This window comes from Rana temporaria, chromosome 5 (assembly GCF_905171775.1).
Source record: "Rana temporaria chromosome 5, aRanTem1.1, whole genome shotgun sequence".
NCBI classification, from domain to species: domain Eukaryota; kingdom Metazoa; phylum Chordata; class Amphibia; order Anura; family Ranidae; genus Rana; species Rana temporaria.
The window spans coordinates 183,719,097-183,743,551 of record NC_053493.1 but is presented as its reverse complement, the minus strand read 5'-3'; the positions used below and the strand labels follow the sequence as shown (position 1 = coordinate 183,743,551).

Here is a 24,455-nt window from a genome sequence, read left to right as displayed (position 1 = left end):
GAGCATCTAGCTCATTATGTGCAGTTGTACAGTCAGATATCTGCTGTTCTAGTTGGGCGGTGCATTGACCAATGTGATCAACTTGAGATTGTATTTCATTACAGATTTATGGATCTTGCTCCGTAAATCCCACATTAGTTAGCGTAGCATGGCTTTCAGTGAGTGATCTAAAGCAGGGTTGTCTGAGATAGGAAGTGCAGCCTGTGTGTCTGTGTACCCCACTGTATTCCTCCCCTGCATGTGTGTCCCAGTGCTGTTTCTTTTTAGTCACTTGCTGCTTTACATTAGGAGAACCAGAGGGAGAAGGCGCTGAGTGTTTGAATACATCTCTGGAAGCAGGGGGATCTCCATGACTTCATATTCTGTATCAGAGGGGAGATCCAGGGAGTTTCTGGCCAAGGGGGAGCAGTGCTATTCCCTGAGCGGCGGTCCAGCACCATCTTCCTTGCTCCCTGTCACAGACTTGGGATAGAAGTCTGAGTCTTCTGGGGCCAGGCTGTTGTTTTTTTGTGTGACATGCTGCGCTAGACCCCGGGGCACCGGTACACCACAGGGCCGGAAGGAAAACCAGGCATAGATGCAGCAATGACATTGCAATGCTTTGTTTTGAGGTAAGTTTCACATATTGTGCTAGTATGCAATACATATCTTCGAACAAAGCTCCCGCATAGCCGCCTGGTCACCGATGAGGGAGCGGACATGTTCCCTCTGTTTCTTTCGGGTTCGTTGTGAGGGGCAAAAGCGGCGATGATGTCACTCCCGTGCATGCAGGTTTAGGAGATGTTAAATTTACATACAGGTAAGCCTTACGACCAAGCAAACAATACAACTGCTTTAATTGATAAAACTATTATCACTTTTATTTCTTAAGTTACAACACTTTCTCACACCTGCTATATATATATATATATATATACATATACATATATATATATATATATATATATATACACACACACACACACACACACACACACACATGTACATACACACCAGTGGCGTATCTAAGGTATGGCAGATGTGGCACGTGCCATGGGCGCCACAGGGAGGGGACGCTGGTGAGTGGCTACAGTCCACACACTGCTCAGAGAGGATCCCCAGCAGAGCACACAGTCGGTGCTCTCCTCTCCCGGGAAGGTCTGGGAAAGCGTTTGTGTGTGGGTCAGGTGATGACTCCCCCCTCTGGCACATCCCACTGTTCTCCCTGCAGGGTGGGCGCTCACACTCCGCGGCCGTGCAGTGTATAGGGGGGGTGGCAAGAAGAAGTTGCTGTCCATGGGAAGAAGAGGAGTTGTTGCACATCTGTGCCCCTCCCTATTAAAATGATCATCACGGCAATTACAGAGCGATTCTCTGTGTGTGTCTCCCTCTTCCTCCTGTAAGCTCTCAGCCTCTGGAGGGATAGGAACACAGAGAATCTGTAATTGCCGTGCTGATCATCCATTCCTCTGTGTCCTGTTCAACATTTTCAGTCAGGGTCATAATGACAGACAGAGAAGGCAGACCGAGCAAGCTGGAGCAGCAGCACTTCCACCCTAAGCCCCCCCTGTGTGTGTGCAAAACGTCATCTCCAACCTGTACTGTGTGGAGAAGTGCACACAGCAGGAGGATGCAGGGGGCTGCATGATGATAATTCACTGTCCCGGCTCCCGACCATCCAAGGCAGGGGGATATTTGCATCTCATTACAGGTGTTAGCCAATAAAGCTTTGTCCCTGTTGCAGCCCCTCCCTCTTCCCCTCCCACATTTCGCCTCCAGTTCCAGGAAGAAGACAGAATCAGTCCTCTGCTTGCTGATGCCATGTGAGTTTTTTTTTTTTTCATGTTTACTTCAGGGAGGGGGAGAAGGAAGTTCTGCAGTCATATATTTGTGCTTTTAGTGCAGGTGACAGAGGACAGGACCAGCATTCTCTTATCTATTCATGTCATATATTTACTCTGACACTATACCACCTTACCTGGCACTACTACCCTAACCTGGCACTACCCTAACCTAACACCATACCACCTTACCTGGCACTACTACCCTAACCTGGCACTACCCTAACCCAACACTATACCACCTTACCTGGCACTACTACCCTAACCTGGCACTACCCTAACCTAACACTATACCACCTTACCTGGCACTACTACCCTAACCTGGCACTACCCTAACCTAACACTATACCACCTTACCTGGCACTACTACCTTAACCTGGCACTACCCTAACCTGACACTATACCACCTTACCTGGCACTACTACCCTAACCTGGCACTACCCTAACCTAACACTATACCACCTTACCTGGCACTACTACCTTAACCTGGCACTACCCTAACCTGACACTATACCACCTTACCTGGCACTACTACCCTAACCTGGCACTACCCTAACCTAACACTATACCACCTTACCTGGCACTACTACCTAACCTGGCACTACCCTAACCTGACACTATACTACCTTACCTGACACTACTACCCTAACCTGACACTATACCACCTAACCTGGCACTACTACCCTAACCTGGCACTACCCTAACCTGACACCATACCACCTAACCTGGCACTACTACCCTAACACTACCAACACTACCTTAGGTAAAACGGCAGTGTAGCAATACCCCGGGGAGGAGCTGCTGGTTGTTTTCCGGTCTACGCTCGGTGACTAACCCCTTAAAGTGGCTCAGAACCCTCCCGTGACACACCTGGTAATATGAGAGTTGTGGACCCCAGTAGCTTGTGAGGGAACACAATATCCCCTTTACACAACAACAGATTATGCAAATAAAAGGCATTACCTTAAATGGAGGAATCTTGCAGTATGAAAGATAGGCTGCACACAGACTTCAAGATAATCAAATTAATGCTTTACTTAAAGAAGAACAACATGAGCAAACAGTGACACTCTATTCGCAGATCCCTGCGGTATCAGCAACATACATTAAGGTTTTAGAGAAAGCTAGGCTGCAATCAAATAGACCTGTGTGAGCTCACAGCAAGGGGGACTCCAACAAAAATGTATATATTGAAACGCCCTCTTGCCAAACCCCACCCAGCTCTTGGTCTCTCTACAATACAATATAAAAATATAGAACTAATCAAAGTAGTAGAACTGATTAAATACCAAATTCAAATCCCATGGGCACAAGACTTGACTTGACTGGCGGATTGATCCGCAGTACTCCCTGAATGAAAGCCCTAACTAGGGAATGAGATGCCAGCGGTCTTTGAAAGAAGACTGATAGAGACGATATTTGACCCTTAATGGTACTGAGGGCTAATTTTATATCCACTCCTATCTGGCAAAAGGCGAGAATCCTACTTATGTCATACTTTTGAGGATTCCATTTCTTAGTTTCACACCTTGAAACATATGCTTTCCAGACTCTATAGTAGATACGTCTGGAGGCTGGCTTTCTAGCATTAATAAGTGTAGAAAGAACTTGGCCCAAGATCCCTTGCTTCTTGAGAATGTGGGTCTTCGTAGCCAAACCGTCAAATTTAGCTTTTGTAAGGAAGGATGGAACACTGGACCTTGCGACAGCAGGTAGTGACAAACCAGAAGCTTCCATGGTTTTCCTACCGTCATCTTCATGATTTCAACGTACCAGGGCCTTCTGGGCAAATTTGGGGCCACTATGATTATTGAAATTACTTTCTTCTTGATCCTGCAAAGTAGCCTCTGTAAGAGAGCGATCGGAGGAAACGCATAGATCAGTGAGAACTCATTCCATGGAATTATTAGAGCATCTGATCTGTAGGCTAGAGGATTTCTCGTCCTGGATACAAAGTTGTCTAACTTCCAGTTGAACCTGGAAGCCAGTAGATCTACATTCCGGGTCCCACATTTCTGGCATATGGCCTGAAAGATCTCGGGGTGGAGAGACTACTCTCCTGGTAATAGTCGCTGGCGACTCAGATAGTCCGCTTGCCAGTTTTCTATCCCTGGAATGAAGATTGCAGAGAAAAAATGAACATGAACTCCTGCCTATGCAAAAAATCGATTCACCTCCTTCTGAGCACCCTGACTGCCGGTGCCTCCTTGGTGGATTGATGCAAGCTACTGCAGTAGCATTGTTGGATTGAATCCAAACTGGGTGGCCCTGTAACCTGGTCCAGGTTCTGAGGGCTAAATATACTGCCCGCATTTCCAGTATGTTGATGGGCAGGTTCTTTTCGGTTTTAGTCCAGGTTCCCTGGGCTGAAGCTTCTAACACTGCACCCCAGCCCATTAGGCTGGCATCTGTAGACACCACCTTCCAGGTGATTGGGAGACAGGATCTTCCTTTCCGCAAGTTCTTGGTTTTTAACCACCAAATGAAGCTTTGGCGTACTTGTGGAGACAGGCGCATGGGTAAATCCAGAGCTTGGATCTTCCTGTTCCAGGCGGCTAAAATACTGCCTTGAAGTAGTCTCGAATTAAACTTGCCATAAGGGACAGCCTCAAAAGAGGCTACCATCTTTCCTAATAGCCTCATGCAAAGGCAAATAGATGGTCTTTTCTTTGCTTTGAACTTGTAGATCAGGCCCTTTAGCGACTTGATCTTTGGCTCTGGTAGGAATACCTGGCTTTGGTCTGTGTCTATGATCATTCACAAATACTCTACCCTTATTTGGGCTTGTAGAGAGGATTTTTGTAAATTTACAATCACAGCGTGATCTAATCCTGCCTCTGATTGATCTATCACAAGTAGATTGTCTAGATAGGCTGTTATCGCTATGCCCTTTCCCCCTTAGATTTGCCAACAGAGGGGCTAGCACCTTTGTAAATACCCAGGGTGTGGTAGCCACACCAAAGGGCAGAGCCACAAACTGGAAGTGGCGATGTTCTACCGCAAACCTTAAGAACTTTTGGTGAGTGGGATGGATATGCACATGTAAATATGCATTTTTGATGTCTATTGACACCATTAATTCTCCACCTTGTAGGGTGGCGACCACTGATCGGATAGTTTCCATTCGGAAATGGCGAAGGTTCAGAAATTGATTTAGAGATCTTAGATCCAGAATGGGTCTGACGTTTCCGTTTGGTTTTGGGATCACAAAGAGGTTTGAATAAAAACCTGAACCTTGCTTTAGGGCTACTTCTGTGATCACCCCTTGAGACAGCAAGTGACCCAATCCCTTGAAGAAGGACACTTTTTTTAGCGGATCCTTGGAGAGCCTTGAGCTTCGGAACTGAGAAGATGGGATCTCTCGAAATTCCAGCTTGTATCCTAGGAAAACTGTGGATACTACCCATTTGTCCTGGATTTCTGTCTGCCATGCCGCTGAAAACTGCCAAAGCCGTCCAAGCCGTCCCCTCACTCGGCCGAGCAGGGGCGCCTCCTCATGCAGAGGCTTTGGGGTTTTGCTTTTTAGCTTTTGAACCCCACGGCTTCTTGTTCTTCTGGGCCTGGTCTTCTTTAGCCTTTGTGGCTGGCTGAAAATGTCCTTGCCACTGGCTGGAGGTAGATTTACCAGGAGCCAGGGAGAGAGAACGTTTAAAACAAGGTCTCTTGTTTTTCTTCTCTGGTAATAGAGTGGTCTTCCCACTTGATATCTTTTGGATATATTTCTCCAAATCTTCCCTAAAGAGGCGTTCGCCATGGAAGGGAAAACTGGCCAAAAGCTTTTTGCATGGTGCCTCTGCTGACCAATGCTTTAGCCAAAAAATTCTGCGCATATGCAGCAGCTGGAGTGTGAGATGAGATGCTTGCTGAATTAAATCTCTCATAGCATCCATTGTAAAACATAAGGCTTTAGGCAAATTCTCCCACAATTTGACTTTTTCTGGAGGCAGCTCCTTCAGCCCCTGTTTTACCTGGTCCTTGAGGACCTGACACATGCCTACTGCTGTTACAGCAGGTTGGCCAACTGAACCGACCAGAAGGGAGGAAGATTTTAGTAAAAATTACAACTTCTTTTCCGAAGGATCTTTAAACACCTGTACGTTATCCACTGGACAAGTCAGGTTCTTATTTACACAAGAAATGGCTGCATCTACAGAAGGCAGACTCCACTTCTTGGGAAAGTCTTCCTCCATAGGAAAAATAATGTCAAACTTCTTAGGAGGTGAGAAACGCTTATCTGGATGTAACCAGTCTGCGTAGATTAACTTTTTTAATAACAGATGAACCGGAAAAGAGCATGCACCCTACAGGGACTTTAATGAACCCAGGGAGGAGACAGGTGATTCAGTTAACTCCGAAGAGGGCAACCTGAATGCAGTACGCACTGTTTCAGCATAAAATCGTACCTGTGACCTTAGCATCTGGGAAGCAAAGAAGGGTTCCTCTGATCGATCCGACTCCTCATCCCTGTCCTCTGTAGGTGTTACCACATCCTCATCCTTCTCCTACTCAGATTTTTCTGAAAGGGGATCTAAAACCACCAAAGAATATCTGCTTCACTATTTTGTTCTGTTGCGAGAACTTTGCGATTAGAGTAGCGATCTTCACTTCAAATTTTTCCAGGGCTGAGGTAAAAGTGTCCTCAGTGACATATGCAGGCCAAGGTGCCACCAGAGAAATTGTTACCCCCTGATAGTGGCAATGGCTCCTCCTGTACAGGTACGTTAAATTTACAGGGGAGGAAGGTACCGAGCAGGCACGGCTAGAGCCCCCTGTCTCAGGCGGCGGTGCTTTCTCGTCTTTCTTAGTCCCTGAATTCTTTCTAAGGGAAGACATATTACTAAGCAACAGGCCAAGGTATCACAACACATATACTACTGTGCTCAGTTTAGCAATCTACATAAAGTATGCAACTTAAACACACAGTTTCATGCACTGGAGTAGGTGTCTCTCTTGGTAGTGCTCCACGGACCACAAAGAGTTTACCGTGCCCCCTGAATGCTGCCGTGTCCCAAAAGGAAGAGCTGCCGGCCTCCGAAAACCTTTATGGCTCCTGTATTGAGCGCCATGCTTTCAAACCAGTGTGCCCACTCCTCCTCCTCTGCGACCCAGGACAATGGCGTCTGTCCTGGGACGAGGGGGAGCCTCCCCCTGCTTATTCTGTCTGTGCTGTGGTGTTCTTGCCCAGCGTTTGGGGCGGAGAAGCGGTGGCTGTACTTATGCAGAGCTCTGCAGCAGAGGAAGTGTACTTGTCCTGACGGATCTGACACTGTATAGAGCGTGGTGAGTAAAACTCAGCTCTTTACTTTAGTGGCTAAAAAAGAGAAGACACCCTACTCAAATTTGGAAAAAGGCCCTTAAGATTGTTCTTAGGATTCCTTTTCTTCTTACCTTTATCCCTGCCGCAGGGACCTCTCCCCTGGGCCTTGTAAAAGACTCTTACCAGGACTTTTAGCATATATAGCAAAAGTGCTGGACCCTAGAGCCCAGTCCTCCAAAGAGACATTACAGGTGAAGCCTAGTGCTTGAGGCCTGGATCCCATAGCTCTTTTTACCCCCAGAGGGTCTCTTTGGCAAATATTTCCTTAGCACATCCTCCATGCGTCCAACACCTTAGACACTGGCGAAACAACTGAGGTACTTCCCTGATGGGAGGGGTTATATGGAGGGGAAGTATCTTCAATTGGTTGTGCCAGTGTCTAATCACTGCTGGTTACCCTTAACCCATTATGTAATGAATGGCTCTGTGTCCCGTGGTGTACGATAGAGAGATGTAACTTCCGCTTTAAGTGAAGGCGACCCCCTGACATGCCACATTTGGCATGTCATTTTTTTTGGGGGGGGGGGTCTGATACCCTCTATTTAGAGGCATCCAGCTCCCACTTCCTCCCGGGCTCCGCAACACCGGAAGTTCACCTCTCCCCCTCCCTCCGTGGCAATCTTCTGGGACATGTCACAGTTCCCAGAAGACTGCCCGGCCAATCCCTTTGTGCAATATTCTGGGACACATCACAGGTCCCAGAAGATTGCCCTGCCAATCACAGCGTGCAGCGTGGCTTGCGCATGTGCAGTGCGTGCCCGGTGCCCACAGTCACAACGCCGTCGCCACAGAGATGAGGGGGAGAGGAGCGGGGCTTTGTTCGCCCGTATCGCTGGATCATGGAACAAGTGAGTGTTCGATTATTAAAAGTCAGCAGCTACACTTTTTTTAGCTGCTGACTATCATATGGGTGGAACTCCACTTTAATAATATACAATAATAGCAGCCATTTATTTATTTTGTGTTAGGGTGTTTAGTTATTTATTATTTTTTTTACTTTCAAAGTATTTTATTTTATATAGAAGAAACAAAAAGCCAGACCTTCCAAAGCTCAGAAAGCAAAAGACATGCAAACCATAATCCAAAAAGGCCAGGGTAAAAGGCCTAACAACTTAGACAAAAAGGTTAACATCAGTGATAAAAGCTGGTTTCAATAGAAAACAAATTTTGTACAAATATACCATCAAAGAAAATAAAATAATAAAGAAAACAAAACAAAGAGAAAAAAAAAAAAAATATTATTTTTCTTCTTTTTTTTGACAAAACCCTTATACAAAGCACTCTGACATCCACACCCCTCGCGGGATCATACTGTGTGGATGACCAAAGGGCAGAGCCAAGGGGGAAAATATAAGCAAGAAGAATAACCTGAAGTCACACAATTTGCACAAAAATACATAAAACAAAAAAAAAATATCCTGAGTAAACCTTCATCAAGTAGAAGGAAAGAGAAAGAGCAAAGAAAAGGGAAAAGAAACGAAAGAAAGCATAAATAGAAGAAAAAAGAAGACGACAGAAAAGAGGTAAAGAAAGAGCACCTCCGCCGGGCCACCCACCAAGACCAAAAAAATAGAAAAAATGAAAAAAAAAATGATATATGTATATATATAAAAAAAAAAGGGGGGAAATAAAAACCATGTTAAATTCCTCCAAAGATTTCAGGCATTTATATACGTGACCCAGGGTTCCCAAGTCTCCTCAAACTGTCGGGCTGTATCTAGCAAAAAACTCACTAATTTTTCTTGTGACATAATCCAAGAAATCTTTAGTTTCGTAGTGCGAAGGGAAACCTTAGGAAGTTTCCAAGATTTTGCGATAGTGAGTTTAACCCCCAAAAATATAAAGAATATAAGTTTCTGGGAAAACTTGGAGATCTTGGGAATCTGGAAATTCAAAAGAGCGATTGAAGGAGACTTCGGAACCCTAACACCCGTAACCTTAAAGATCATATAAAAAATTGTATTCCAAAAATCTCTAATCCTGGGACAATCCCACCAGACATGCAGCATAGTTCCCACCATCTGACACCCCCTGAAACACAGGGGGGTAGCTGAGGGGAATTTATTATTTGTTTTATGATTTATTTACTATTACTTAGTATTCATTTATTGAATGTATTTATTATTTTTATGTATGTGTGTATTTATTTTACATTTATTCATTATTATTATTATTATTATTAGTAGTAGTAGTAGCAACACCTTAAAGGAGTTGTAACTAAAAAATGTTTTTTGCTGAAATTACTGTTTACAGGGTATAGAGACATACTAGTTAACTGATTCCTTTTAATAACGATTAAAAACTGATAAAAATCAATCATATAATGTACCTGTAGTTTCTAGTTTCGTAATGTTATTTTTGAGGTCATATGTTGAGAAAAATATAGCATATAGTGAAGAAATAAAATGTCTTTGAGGGGATGTTTTGAGGCATAAAATTTCAAAAGGAGTCTTGTGCCTATACCAATCAGAACGTAAATCAAGTTTACATATGAAGCGATTTATCAGTTCATAGTCATGTGGAGAAATGTCACTATCAGGGTGATCGATAAGTAAAGAGTCTAAGAAGAGAAGGTCATCACGTTCGAAAAAGAATTCAGCTCTAATTGTCTTCTTAAGAGACAAATTTAAAGGATTTTTAGTGGAATTTTTCACATACACTTTTGGATTACGATTCAATGGAGTGAGAGGGCCATACATAGAGGAAATATTCAAGCTCTTACATAAATATCTAAAAGTTTGCAAGGTAGCCCCTGTAAGAAGGCGAGTATTAAAGCGGGGGTTCACCCAAAAAAAAAAAAAAAATTACATCTAGCAGAGCCAGCATAGTAAGGGACATTACATTTCGGCAGGTCATTTTTTTTCTCTGTACATACCTTTATATCCTGATGTTGTCCAGGGCTTCTGGGTTCCGATGACTGCGGGACTGGGCATTCCTATCCTTCCGTTCGATGATTGACGGCTTGTGAAACAGGTGACCTGTCGCACAACGCGCGTCACCAGATGTCGGGAAATAGCCGAGCTGCGAGTCGGCACTATACGGCGCCTGCGCAGTCAGCTCTACACGGCGGGCGCAGGCGCCGTATAGTGCCGACTCGCAGCTCGGCTATTTCCGGAAATCTGGTGACGCGCGTTGTGCGACAGGTCACCTGTTTCACAAATAAGGGGGAGGAGATGATTGACAGCCGCATTCCAATAAAGTGTAAAAAATGGTGCCTTTTATTCCAGTAAAACAAAAACGAACAACAGCTGTTGTAGTTTTCGTTTTACTGGAATAAAAGGCACCATTTTTTATACTTATACTTTCTATTGGAGTGCGGCTGTCCATCATCTCCTCCCTCTTATTTATGCTTTGTGCATTGCCTGCACCCATCGGGTTTTGAACCATACTCACCGCTGAAGTGCATTTGTCTGGAGCGGCGGTTTTCTTTCTCACCTGTTTCACAAGCCGTCAATCATCGAACGGAAGGATAGGAACACCCAGTCCCGCAGTCATCGGAACCCTGAGGCTGGGATAGGAACACCCAGTCCCGGAGTCATCAGAACGCAGAAGCCCAGGACAAAATCAGGATATAAAGGTAAGTACAGAGAAAAAAAAAAAAACTGCCGAAATGAAATGTCCTTACTATGCTGTCCTTACTATCCTATCCTATGCGGTCCTTACTATCCTGTAAAAAAAAATTGTTTTTAGGGTGAACCTCCACTTTAACATCTTGCGGGGGTTGATCCATGGTAGGTGTTGTAATGGTAAAGAGTGTGAGGAGGAGGACTCTTCAAGCATAACCCAATCTTTAGTACGAGCATGCAAGTGCCAGTCAATAATGCGCGTCATGTGACAAGCCCAATAATATTTTTGGACATTGGGCAAGCCAACGCCAGCCATAAGTTTGGGGGTAATAAGTTTGTCCCATTTGATACGTGGTTGTTTCAAATTTCATATGAATTTAAAACATATCTGCTTAAAATTCTTAAAAAATTTAGATGGAATCTTAATAGGGATAGTCTGCAATAGGTAGAAAATCCTGGGAAGTACATTCATTTTTATTATATCCGCTCTCCCGAACCAAGAGAAAAATAATTTATCCCAATTTTGTAAATCAGTTTTTATAGTTTTAAGTAAGGGCAGGACATTTTTACCATAGAGATCTCGTAAATTTGAAGTCAATTCAATTCCAAGGTAAGTTATTGATTCCTCTTCCCAGTTGAAAGGAAAATTAAAGTACCTAACTGATATGCTGAGTTCCGTTTTAAGACTAGCAAAAGGGACCAAAAGGGACTCCTGAGGATACCATGGAAACCGCGCCGACCCGCTACCAAAGACGTCACTCTCTATCAGGGAACAGATACCACACTGCTTCAAAGGATCACCACAAGGATCTTCAATCAACAGGATCTCCACGCTCTAGGAAGTTTAGATGTGAATATTGATAGCTTATTGCTTTTCTGATGTCTTTTCACAACACTTTGTTATAACTTTTAAATCATTTATTTTTTATTCCGGGGATGTCTCCTTGTCTAAAACTGCTTGTTTAATAGTTTCTTGGCAAGAATTCTTTTCAGGAATTTGGCTACAATGTTTCCGTCCCTGTTTCCAACTAAGGCCACTGATAACATCTACCCTTGCTGATAATTTAATTAGTTACATGTTGATACATTATATAATTTATCTTTTCTATTACATACAATACTTTATTTCTTCTTGTACTTAGAAACTCACAAGTTGTATTGAATTTTTTTTTCTTTCGCTTATATGAGATCGTTTTACTAATTTGTTTAGGGTCTTTGTTTTAAATTAAGACTGAAATGTTTTTTTTTTTCTGTTTAGATTTTGCTCTCCAGATGAGCTTACCTTCTTTTATAGACCCTTTTTAAATATCAAAACAAATTTGTAATGGAAAGTTTTTTTTTATTTTTTATTTTTGAGATATTGCCCTTAATGTATTCACTTTTGAGATTTATTACATTGCTATTGTTCTAATGTACGGCTCGATCCGTTCTCATTTTTTCATTCTTTATTATTGAGCTGTAATACACAGGATGTCCTGCTCTGTTTATATTATTAACCTCTTTTTTTTTCTTTTTAATGCTGTACTGCTATGTAGCGGCGGGTTGCCTCAGGTTTCTCTTTTACATCTCTACCTAGGTTTCTTCCAACCCCCAAATAGTAGCACTTTTTGTCGTCAGTCCGGTCAGGATTGTAACAATAGGTTGCTGCTATATATTTTACCGTAACTACTTTATTGAAGAAGACTAACTACTTTTCTTCTTCTCAGTTATAAGTTTTTACTCCATCCTTTGTTTTCCCTTCTTATTTTCCTCTCCCTTTATCCCTCACCCCCTACCCCCCCTCCCCTTTTTTTATGAACATGGCACTTTCCAATAATAATTTATCGAACCCACAACAAATTAAACTCTATTCCCTAAACGTTAAAGGACTTAACGTTCCAGAAAAGAGATCTAAATTATTTTTATTACTGAAAAGGTCGAAAGCTGATATAGTTTTTATACAAGAAACACATTTCAAAACAGATAGCTTCCCATCTTTTAAAAATAAATGGTTCCCCCTTTCTTTTCACGTCACTAACCCAGACTCCAAGACTAAGGGAGTTTCTATTTTAATTTCCAAACATTGCCCTATTCAAGTTCTGGATACTAAACTAGATGATGGAAGATTTTTATTTATTAAAGGTTCTCTATATAATAGTCCCATTACCCTGGCTAATATCTATGCACCTAATAAGCTACATGTTCCATTCTTTATAGACACCTTGCAACTTCTAGATACATTTAAAAGCGGATTGCTCATTGTAAGCGGGGACTTCAACTTAGCCCTCAACCCTTTGCTTGATACCTCTTCAGGTTCATCAAAAATTTCCTACAAGACTCTGCATACTATTAAAAACTTCATAAAAGACATGTCCCTTCATGATACCTGGCACACTTTGAACCCTAATACTAAAGATTATACTTTTTATTCTTCCCCTCACAATACGTACTCTAGAAATGATTATTCTTATCGATGCCTCCATAAAACCAATGATTTTGTGAGATCATAACCCCATAACTATTTATTTGTCTTTTAAAACAAAACCTGTCGTTCCTAGGATATGGAGGCTTGATAACTCTCTAACTCTAATTCCTAAATCCTAACCTCACCTTAATTCTAACCCCTTACCCCAACGAAAAAATAATAAATGAATAATATTAAAAAAAAAATATAAGGTATACAACGGAAAAGATAAAAAATCTGAAAAACCTAGCAACAAATGATGTAACAGATGGTAGTTTTCGCTATTGGCCGATGAAAAAATAAAATAAAAAATGAAATAAACAAATAAATAAAAAAACATGCGGTAGTCGCACATAAAAAAAAAAAGTGTGAAAAAACTCTGGAAAAACGTTTAAATATGCTACACTCAGGTGTGAATGCAGCCTTAATGTTTGTCATGTAAGACTTTAACCACCTCCAGACCAGCCACTGAAGTAAAACAGCCGTTACTGTTTGGGTGCACACATTAGACAGTATAGATCAGGGATAAGCAATTAGCGGACCTCCAGCTGTTGCCAAACTACAAGTCCCATCATGCCTCTGCCTCTGGGTGTCATGCTTGATGCTGTCAGAGTCTCGCTATGCCTCATGGGACTTGTAGTTTGGCAACATCTGGAGGTCCGCTAATTGCTTATCCCTGGTATAGATCATAGGCAAACACAGAGCCAATCAGAATGGTGCTACGCCTTGTGATAGCTTTATATCTGAAAGTCATCCCTTTCCAATCACAACAGAAGAAGGGGAGGAAGGAGGATCCACAGCCTTATGAAAGAAGATTGGCTGCAGCAAGAAAGAAGCCTTGCAAATCAAGGTGGTGGGTTTAAAGTGTCACACATCACCAATGCTGTTGGATTGTTTCTTGGAGCGGGGGGCTGGGCAATAAACCACTAGTCGACCGCGTTTACCCCCCCCCCCTCTTGATTTTTTGGGACATGTCAAATATCTGCATTTTTTTGGCTAGGAATTGCTCCAAATTTCCTAACATGTTTAAGCCTTAAAATGATATGCACCAATGACTTTGCAAAAACTATGATACCCTAAAACTCTTCTAGGGGCAATGCTTTAAAAACTTTTAAAGATTAATAGTTTAGAGTTAACAGTGAATTATTATGGGGTGTAAAAACACCACAGATTACCAATAATTGTGGTATTGTCCTTTTTGGGGAGGGGGAGGAGAGGTTCAAGAGCTACTAATAGTCAATGATCGTGGGATTGTTTTGGGCTGGGAAAGCAGTTTATTGGTCTAATTTATTAAATCTAACCACGTCACACACTGCAATTTCATTGCAATTCAATTTCATCCTCCAGGGAGCTTCCTTCTATTTATAATGGAATAACGGAAGAGTTGCACTTGGCTTCAGTGGATGACTTTTAAAGGCCAAGCATTCCTTAACCACCTCATCATCAGAATGTTTCCTAATTTCCAAAAATACATGAAAAAAACAACACCTTGGGGTGTTCACTTTCCACTTAAAAGCCACCAGGAAAAGATGGTGTACCATTCTAATATTAGGATGTTTAACCACTTGCTGTCTGCCCTATAGCAGTTTTATGTGATCCTGCACTTCCGGGTAGTGGGTGCGTATGAATGCCGCCGGCTCGCTCCCACTGTGTATAAACACAGTGGGAGCTGATCAGCAGGTACCGCTGACTTGATGTCCACCAGCACCCACCAATCATCCTGCAGACAGAACGGTGTTCTGCCTATGTAAACAAGGCAGATCACCATTCTGACAGGAGGGAAGGCATGGATCATGTGTCTCTACAAAGCAGGGACTAGGATCCAGGTCTTCCCCTAGTAAAAGCACCTCCCACAAAGGCTAGGCACACAGTTAACCCTGTGATCGCCCCTGTTAATCCCTCCCCAGCCAGTGTCATTAGTACAGTGACATGTTTTTAGCACTGGTCACTGTATTAGTGTCACTGGTCCCAAAAATTGTTAATGTCCGAATATCCGCCACAATATTGCAGCCCCTATAAGTCGCTGATCGCCACCATCATTAGGAATAAATATATAAATAAAAATGCATAACAATATCCAATAATTTGTCGACGCTATAACTTTTGTGCAAATCAACCTATATACGCTTGTTGGGATTTTTTCCCCAAAATTTGTAGCAGAATACATATTGGCCTAAATGTATGAATAATTTTGATGTTTTTAATTTTTTTATTGAATATTTTTTATAGCAGAAAAGACAAAAAAAAACCCTTTTTTGTTTATAGAGCAAAAAATAAAAACCACAGAGGTGATCAAATACCACCAAAAGAAAGCTATATTTGTAGGGGGAAAAAGCATACATTTTATTTGTGTACAGTGTCACACAGCTGTGCAATTGTCAATTAAAAAAACGCAGTGCCATATCGCAAAAACTGGCCTTGTCATGAAGGGGGGAGCTTTCGGAGATTGAGTGGTTAATAAAACAAAACTTGCTCATTCATTCTGGTTCATTCAGAAGTTACTACTGCTTTCTTTTTTAAGTGTTAAAAAAACTATTGCATTCTGTAGACTTGAACTGCAAATTATAAAATTACCCTGAGAGGAAATCTAACAGGCCTGTGGTATGGCTGATACCCTACTGGACCTCCTTGTTGAAGAATGGCTTGATGGGCAGCATGCAGACCTTCCCCGATGACAGGCACAGCATTGTTTGGAGCATTGTGATTGTTTCCAGCATGTTGATTAACATTGTTCTCACTTTCATCTTGGTCTCCAAGCAGGTAGGAGTGTAGGTCACTATATAATTCAAGCACAAAGTATAATTTTTTGTCAAAAACATGTTAACACTGTATATAATGAAAATAAAAACCTATAAAACAAAGGGTACAGTCTGATATTGTCATAAAATCAATTTGGTTAATACATAAAAAGATTACAGTTATAAATACAGTACATTGAATCTGCTCCCTAAACCAACAACAAACAGCAATTTAATTAGTTTAACATTAAAGAAAGAACCATCAGGGATCGTAAGACCATTCTGAAAATGCAGATATAAAACTCATATTAATTCAGCACTGTATTCATTAACCCTCTATCAGAGCAGTTTTTGCAATTTTTTGCACACATTTTAAAATGCACATTTTAGTTAAACCCCCAAAACATTTATACAATATATCAATTCTGAATCAGTAAGGAGATAAACTGGTCTTCAGTATTTACAAGAAAAACACCAACTCCCATACACTGTGCTCCACTTTGTCAACTCATTCCAACAAAACTCTATGCAGGTCATGTGATAAATGTTTGGGTTATATTTCCACTGTATATTCATTAATTATGTCACAACCATTTAAACAGCCATATTATTATTATTATTATTATTATTATTATTCAGGATTTATATAGCACAAACATGGGGGCAGACAGTACAGTTAAAATACAATACAGGAGGGATCGGATGGCCCTGCTTGTTAGAGCTTACAATCTAGAATATGCTTAATGGAGAAGGATGGGAATCCGTTTTGTCCCCTTTTATACTTACTTAGGTGGATGCAGCATCAGACTGATGCTGCATCTGTCCCCTGGTGTCTCTGCACTAAGAACTGAGTCATCGAACACTGCAGATGGCTTGGTTTTCTCAGCTCCCCTGCTCTGCTCCTCCATGCTCACTGGAGCGCTGAGCTGTGGAGTGGCCCTCTCAGCGGCTCGCTGAGAGGCTGAGACGACCATCAGTCCAGACACCTGGCAGATCCAAAGGGACTTCAGACCTCTCTCTGCTGAAAATGGGTCACAGGAGTGCAAAACAAAATTGCACTCCTGTGACCCATAGGAGAAGCCCAGCCAAACAAGCTCAGGCTGGATTTCTCCTTTAAAATGGGAATGTGATATGAATCTGGAAATAGAATTCCACATCATGGTTGCCAACATTGTAAAAAAAAATATATAGGGACACTTTTTTGTCTGTAGGCAGAGTCTTATTATAATTAAGGTGAAGGGCATTCACTTGTAGGTGTGACATAGCAGGGGGAAACAATGTGGAAGGGGGGGGGGGAGAAAGAGAGAGGAAGCAAGAGAGAAGGAAAGAAAGAGGGATGGAGGGACAGCAGGTCCAGATTCTACACCACAATAGAAAATTGCATTTCAGAAAGTTTAACAATCAGCAGATAGAGATACTCTAAACACCTGGTGTAAGCACTTCAATCACCCTGGTACCATGGTTGCTATGGTGTCAAAATGATTGAAGCACATTTTTTCTATTATTATATTATAATATAAAATGAAATAGTGCAGAATCAGTGGGAGCCCTAAGTGTGTCACTTGCCACCATCACCTGCCACCAGATGCCATCAGGCATTCCAGAAGAGTCCCTCTGTAAAGACACCAGGCACTCCCAGCAGTCTCTAATTACATCAGTTGTACCCCAGCAGAGTCCCCCTTACATCAGGTGTCCCTCAGCAAAAACCCTCCTTACATCAAATGTCCCTCAGCGGTACCCCCCTTACATCAAATGTCCCTCAGCGGTGTCTTCCTTACATCAAATGTCCCCTCGGCGGTGTCCTCCTTACATCAAATGTCCCCTCAGCGGTGCCCTCCTTACATCAGGTGTCCCCCAATGGAGCCCCCCCTTACATCAGGAGTCCCCCTTACAACAGGTAACCCTCAGCAGAATCCTTCCTTACATCAGGTGCCCCCCTTACATGCAGAGTCCCTCCTTACAGCAGGTGTCCCCCTTACATCAGATGTCACTCAGCGGAGTCCCTCCTTACATCAGGTGTCCCCAATGAAGCTCCCTCTTGCATCAGGTGTCCCTCAGCAGTGTCCCCCTTACATTAGGTGTCCCTCATCAGTGTCCCCCTTACAGTGGGGATCGAAAGTTTGGACACCCCAGGTAAAAAATTGTATTAATGTGCATAACAAAGCCAAGGAAAGATGGAAAAATCTCCAAAAAGGCATCAAATTACAGATTCTTATATGTAAAAAAAAAATATATATTTTATTTTCATCATTTACACTTTCAAAATTACAGAAAACAAAACAATGGCGTCTGCAAAAGTTTGGGCACCCTGCAGAGTTAATATCTTGTACTGCCCCCTTTGGCAAGTATCACAGCTTGTAAACGCTTTTTGTAGCCAGCCAAGAGTCTTTCAATTCTTGTTTGAGGTATATTATTAGCCCATTCTTCCTTACAAAAGTCTTCCAGTTTTTTGAGATGTCTGGGCTGTCTGTCATGCACTGCTCTTTTAAGGTCTATCCATAGATTTTCAATTATGTTGAGGTCAGGAGATTGTGAAGGCCATGGCAACACCTTCAGTTTACGCCTCTTGATGTAATCCCCAGTGATTTTGAGGTGTGTTTAGGATCATTATCCATTTGTAGAAGCCATCCTCTCTTTAACTTCAGCTTTTTCACAGATGGCATCAAGTTACCATCCAAAATATGCTGAAATTTTATTGAATCCATTTTTCCTTCTACTTGTGAAATGTTCCCTGTGTCACTGGCTGCAATACAACCCCAAAGCATGATTGATCCACCCCCATGCTTAACAGTTGGAAAGAGGTTCTTTTCATTAAATTCTGTGCCCTTTCTTCTCCAAACGTACCTTTGCTCACTCCGGCCAAAAAGTTATATTTTAACCTCATCGGTCCACAGAACTTGTTTCCAAAATGCATCAGGCTTGTCTATATGTTCATTTGCAAAGTTCAAACACTGATTTTTGTGGTGAGGACAAAGAAGAGGTTTTCTTCTGATGACTCTTCCATGAAGACCATATTTGTACAAGTATCTCTTTATAGTGGAATACTGTACCACAACTCCAGTGTCTGCCAGATCTTTCTGGAGGGATCGTGCAGTCAAACGTGGGTTTTGAATTGCTTTTCTCACAATCCTGCGAGCTGTTCTGTCTGATATTTTTCTTGGTCTTCCAGATCTTGCTTCCACTGTTCCTGATGACTGTCATTTCTTAATTACATTCCGAACAGAGGATATTGACATCTGAAAACGCTTTGCTATCTTCTTATAGCCTTCTCCAGCTTTGTGAGAGTCAACTACTTTCAGTTTCAGTTTTCTAGACCACTGCTTAGAAGAACCCATGGTGCTGATTGTTGGGGCAAGGTCAGATGAGTCTGGGCATTTAAAACCTTTGAGATTGACATCACCTGGTCTTCCCAGACGATGATTGAGAACAATCCATGACACTGGCAGGTCTCAGCTTTGCAAAGGGGGCAGTACATGCTATAAATTCTGCAGGGTGCCCAAACTTTTGCAGACACACTTTTTTGGTTTTCTGTAATTTTGAAAGTGTAAATGATGGAAATAAAATCTAACTTTTTTTGACATATTATAAGAATGTCTAATCTGTTATTTGATGCCTTTTGGAGATTTTTCCATCTTTCCTTGGCTTCGTTATGCACATTAATACAAATTTTTACCAGGGGTGCCCAAACTTTCGATCCCCACTGTACATCAGGCGTCCCTCAGCAGTTTCCCCCTTACATCAGGTGTCCCATCTTACATCAGGTGTCCCTCGGTGGTGTCCCCATTACATCAGGTGTCCCTCAGCAATGTCCCTCTTACATCAGGTGCCCCCCTTACATGCAGAGTCCCTCCTTACATCAGGTGTCCCTCAGCAGTGTCCCCCTTACATCAGGTGTTCCTCAGCGGTGCCCCTTGTTACATCAGGTGTCCCCCTTACATCATCAGGTGCCCCCTTTACATTCAAAGTCCTTCCATACATCAGGTGTCCCTCAGCGGGGTCCCCCTTACATCAGGTGTCACTTGGCGGTGTCCCCCTTACATCAGGTGTCCCTCGGCGGTATCCTCTACATCAGGTGTCCCTAAGCAGAGTCCCCCTTTATATCAGGTGTCCCTCAGCGAAGTCCCTCCTTACATCAGGTGTCCCTCAGCGGTGTCCCCCTTATGTCCCTCAGCGGTGTCCTCCTTATATCAGTTTTCTCCAATGGAACCCCCTCTTATGGTCAAAGGACAAGGGGGCACTCTTCACGTCTAGAGGAAAATACATTTCACCTTCAAATACGGAATGGTTTCTTCACAGTAAGAGCTGTGAAAATGTGGAATAGACTCCCTGCAGAGGTGGTTCTGGCCAGCTCAGTAGATTGCTTTAAGAAAGGCCTGGATTCTTTCCTAAATGTACATAATATAATAGGGTACTAACATTTGTAGGTAAAGTTGATCCGGGGAATATCTGATTGCCTCTCGGGGGATCAGGAAGGATTTTTTTCCCCTGCTGTAGCTAATTGGACGGTGCTCTGCTGGGGTTTTTACGCCTTCCTCTGGATCAACTATGGGTATAAAATTGTGTATATGGGATTGTATGATATTTTTTTTTATGGTTGAACTGGATGGACTTGTGTCTTTTTTCAACCCGAATATGTGTCCCTCAGCGGTGTCCCCCTTACATCAGGTGTCCCTCAGCGGTGTTCCCCTTACATCAGGTGTCCCTCAGCGGTGTCCCTTTACATGCAAAGTCCCTCCATACATCAGGTGCCCCTCAGCGGAGTCCCTCCTTACACAGCTTCCCCGTTTTTCACTGTGGCAGCGGCATCGATCGTGTGATCCCTTTTATAGGGATACACAATGGATGATGTCACACCTACAGCCACACCCCCCTACAGTTGTAAACACACATGAGGTCACACATAACCCCATAGCGCCCCCTTGTGGTTAACTCCCAAACTGCAATTGTCATTTTCACAGTAAACAATGCATTTTAAATCCATTTTTTGCTGTGAAAAGTTGGTCCCAAAAATGTGTCAAAATTGTCCGAAGTGTCTGCCATAATGTCGCAGTCACGAAAAAAATCGCTGATCGCCGCCATTAGTAGTAAAAAAAAAATAATTAATAAAAATGCAATAAAACTATCCCCTATTTTGTTGTCAGAACCTGTACTCACCGAGACCGAGATGCTGAGGGGGGCTCACCTTTGCGACCCTGTGCAGACCACTCCCTGGAGTTGGGACAGAGGAGGGACGGCACAAGGAGGCACCGGTGCCGGGAGCTGGTAGGCAGACTTGGTGCAGCTGACAGAAGCAGGGCAGGTGTCGAAGACTGGAGACAAGCGTTGGTCAGGCAGGAACTGGTAGGTAAGTCTGGTAGGGTCCACAGGAAGCAAAGGCAAATCCGAGTCACAGGCCGAGGGTCAAGAGCAGGAGAGTTCAGAGGGAGTCCGTGGGAGCAAGCCAGGGTCAAGGGGCAGGAGACAACAGCAATCCGGGTCACGTTAGCCAAAGGGTCAGAGGTTCCAGGTGAGAGGAGAGTCGTCAAGAATTCCGGGTCAAAACAGGCAGGTACGGCAACAGGTAAACACATAGGAGCTGAAGCCAAGGCAGCAACTTGTTCAGGGGATGAGGCCAGTTTAAATAGGAGAGTCAGTCCTCTGATTGGCCACAGAGCTGTCACGTGCACGCTCGTGCGCGCGTCCACGCACACGGTGCGCCGCTGTACCGCGCATGCGCGCGCACATATTGCGCCCGGACGTGCGCCAGTGCCCAGTTGCCCCACGCATGCGCGGGAGCTCAATGGAGCCGGGAATGGAGCCCTGACAGTGCCCCCTCCCAAGGGGCGGGCTCCGGACGCCCAAACTGTCCATCACCTCAGGGTGCTCCGCATGAAAGGCCCGAATCAGACGAGGGGCATGGAGATTTCGGGAAGGCTCCCAGAAGTTGTCTTCAGGGGGATACCCCTTCCATTTGATGAGGTATTGTAATTGTCTTCCTCTCTTCCTACAATTCAAGATGGCTTCCACCTCAAATTCCTTTTCCCCCTCAATCTCCACTGGTGGTGGCGGCAGTTCTTCTCTACCGTTGAAGGGGTCAGACACAACGGGCTTAAGCAGGGAGGCGTGAAACACAGGATGGATCTTGTAGGACCTGGGTAAAGCCAACTCAAAGGCTACTGGGTTGATTTCTCGCCTGATCTCAAATGGCCCGATGAACCTCGGACCCAGCTTCCGAGAGGGAATAGGTAACTTGAGGTTGATGGCGGATAGCCAGACCTTCTCACCCACTTTGAAGACAGGGCAATCCTTCCTCCCCTTGTCATGGAACCTCTTATAGTCCTGCTGAGCTTGCTGCATGCTTTCCTGTAACTTCTGAAAGTTTTGCTGGATGCAGGTCACACGTTCCTGGACCGCTGGCACAGATGTTTCCGGGATGGAGTCCGGCAAAAAGGAAGGGTGGAAACCGAAGTTAGCCCAGAACGGGGTTTGGTTTGTGGAAGAATGTATGGAATTATTGTAAGCGAACTCGGCTGTAGATAACAAGGAGGACCAATCGTCTTGGGAGACTGAGCAAAAGCATCGTAGATACTGTTCTAGCGTTTGATTAGTGCGCTCTGTCTGGCCATTACTTTGAGGGTGATAGGCCGAGGACAGACAGATCGCCACTTCCAAAGCTCTGCAAAGTTCCTTCCAAAATTTGGATGTGAATTGAGTACCTCTGTCAGATACTATGCTTTTGGGCACTCCATGGAGCTTGATAATTTCTTTAAAAAAGACTTTGGCTGTGTCTGCCGCGAAGGGCGTTCAACGTTTCATTGGCTTCGCCAATTTTTATAGACGATTCATCATCGGTTTTTCATCAATTGTTTCTCCCCTCACCAAGTTGACCCGCCAGGGGCACCGCTTTCAGTGGCCACAAGAGGCTCAGGAGGCCTTTATCAAACTCAAAGCGGCCTTTATCTCGGCACCTGTACTTTGTCATCCGGATTCTACGCTACCTTTTGTTCTAGAAGTGGACGCCTCGGAATCTGCTACAGGCGCTATTCTTTCCCAGAGACAGGGACCGAAGTCGCTTCTTCACCCAGTAGCCTACGCCTCTCGGAAACTAAGTCCTCCTGAGCGCAATTACGACGTAGGCGATAGAGAACTACTGGCCATAAAATTTGCACTGGAGGAGTGGAGGTACCTGCTGGAGGGGGCAGCGCATCCCATTATTTTCACGGACCACAGGAACCTGGAATACTTACGGTCGGCAAAACGCCTTAGGCCCAGACAAGCCCGTTGGGCTCTTTTTTTTGTTCGCTTCAATTTCCATATTACCTATCGTCCTGGCGCAAAAAATGGAAAAGCTGATGCCCTCTCCAGGATGTTTCCGGAGACGCCCGATACTTCTGAGCCCAGCACCATCCTGTCACCCCAAAATGTTTTGCTTCTCCCTCAAACAGATTTGTTGACTGCTCTAAAGACTGCATGCCAACGGTGCCCTGATCATGAGGTTTCCTCCTTGGAGAAAAAGGACAACCTGCTGTGGTCTCGTGGGAAGATTTTTGTTCCAACAGAGGCAAGACAGTTAATTCTCAGCACCTTCCATGATCGTAAATTGGCTGGCTTGTACTGTCAGAACCTGTACTCACCGAGACCGAGATGCTGAGGGCGGCTCACCTTTGCGACCCTGTGCAGACCACTCCCTGGAGTTGGGACAGAGGAGGGACGGCACAAGGAGGCACCGGTGCCGGGAGCTGGTAGGCAGACTTGGTGCAGCTGACAGAAGCAGGGCAGGTGTCGAAGACTGGAGACAAGCGTTGGTCAGGCAGGAACTGGTAGGTAAGTCTGGTAGGGTCCACAGGAAGCAAAGGCAAATCCGAGTCACAGGCCGAGGGTCAAGAGCAGGAGAGTTCAGAGGGAGTCCGTGGGAGCAAGCCAGGGTCAAGGGGCAGGAGACAACAGCAATCCGGGTCACGTTAGCCAAAGGGTCAGAGGTTCCAGGTGAGAGGAGAGTCGTCAAGAATTCCGGGTCAAAACAGGCAGGTACGGCAACAGGTAAACACATAGGAGCTGAAGCCAAGCCAGCAACTTGTTCAGGGGATGAGGCCAGTTTAAATAGGAGAGTCAGTCCTCTGATTGGCCACAGAGCTGTCACGTGCACGCTCGTGCGCGCGTCCACGCACACGGCGCGCCGCTGTACCGCGCATGCGCGCGCACATATTGCGCCCGGACGTGCGCCAGTGCCCAGCTGCCCCGCGCATGCGCGGGAGCTCAATGGAGCCGGGAATGGAGCCCTGACATTTGTAAACGATATAAATTTTGCGCAAACCAACCGATAAACGCTTATTGCAATTTTTTTTACCAAAAATAGGTAGAAGAATACGTATCGGCCTAAACTGAGGAAAAAAATGTTTTTTTTATATATATTTTTGGGGGATATTTATTATAGCAAAAAGTAAAAAATATTGAATTTTTTTCAAAATTGTCGCTCTATTTTTGTTTATAGCGCAAAAAATAAAAACCGCAGAGGTGATAAAATACCACCAAAAGAGAGCTCTATTTGTGGGAAAAAAAGGACGCCAATTTTGTTTGGGAGCCACGTCGCAT

General features: G+C 43.9%; 1 protein-coding gene across 4 annotated transcripts in view; it reads right to left on the bottom strand.

The window, feature by feature from the left end:
* MARCHF6 (membrane associated ring-CH-type finger 6) overlaps nucleotides 1–24,455 on the bottom strand; it is a 1,325,445-nt gene that overhangs the window by 250,631 nt on the left and 1,050,359 nt on the right. For all 4 annotated transcript variants that reach the window (XM_040351967.1, XM_040351966.1, XM_040351964.1 and 1 more), the window contains one exon: nucleotides 15,721–15,922. In XM_040351967.1, coding sequence (XP_040207901.1) covers nucleotides 15,721–15,922 — 202 coding nt within the window. The remainder of the gene's footprint in view (nucleotides 1–15,720; nucleotides 15,923–24,455) is intronic.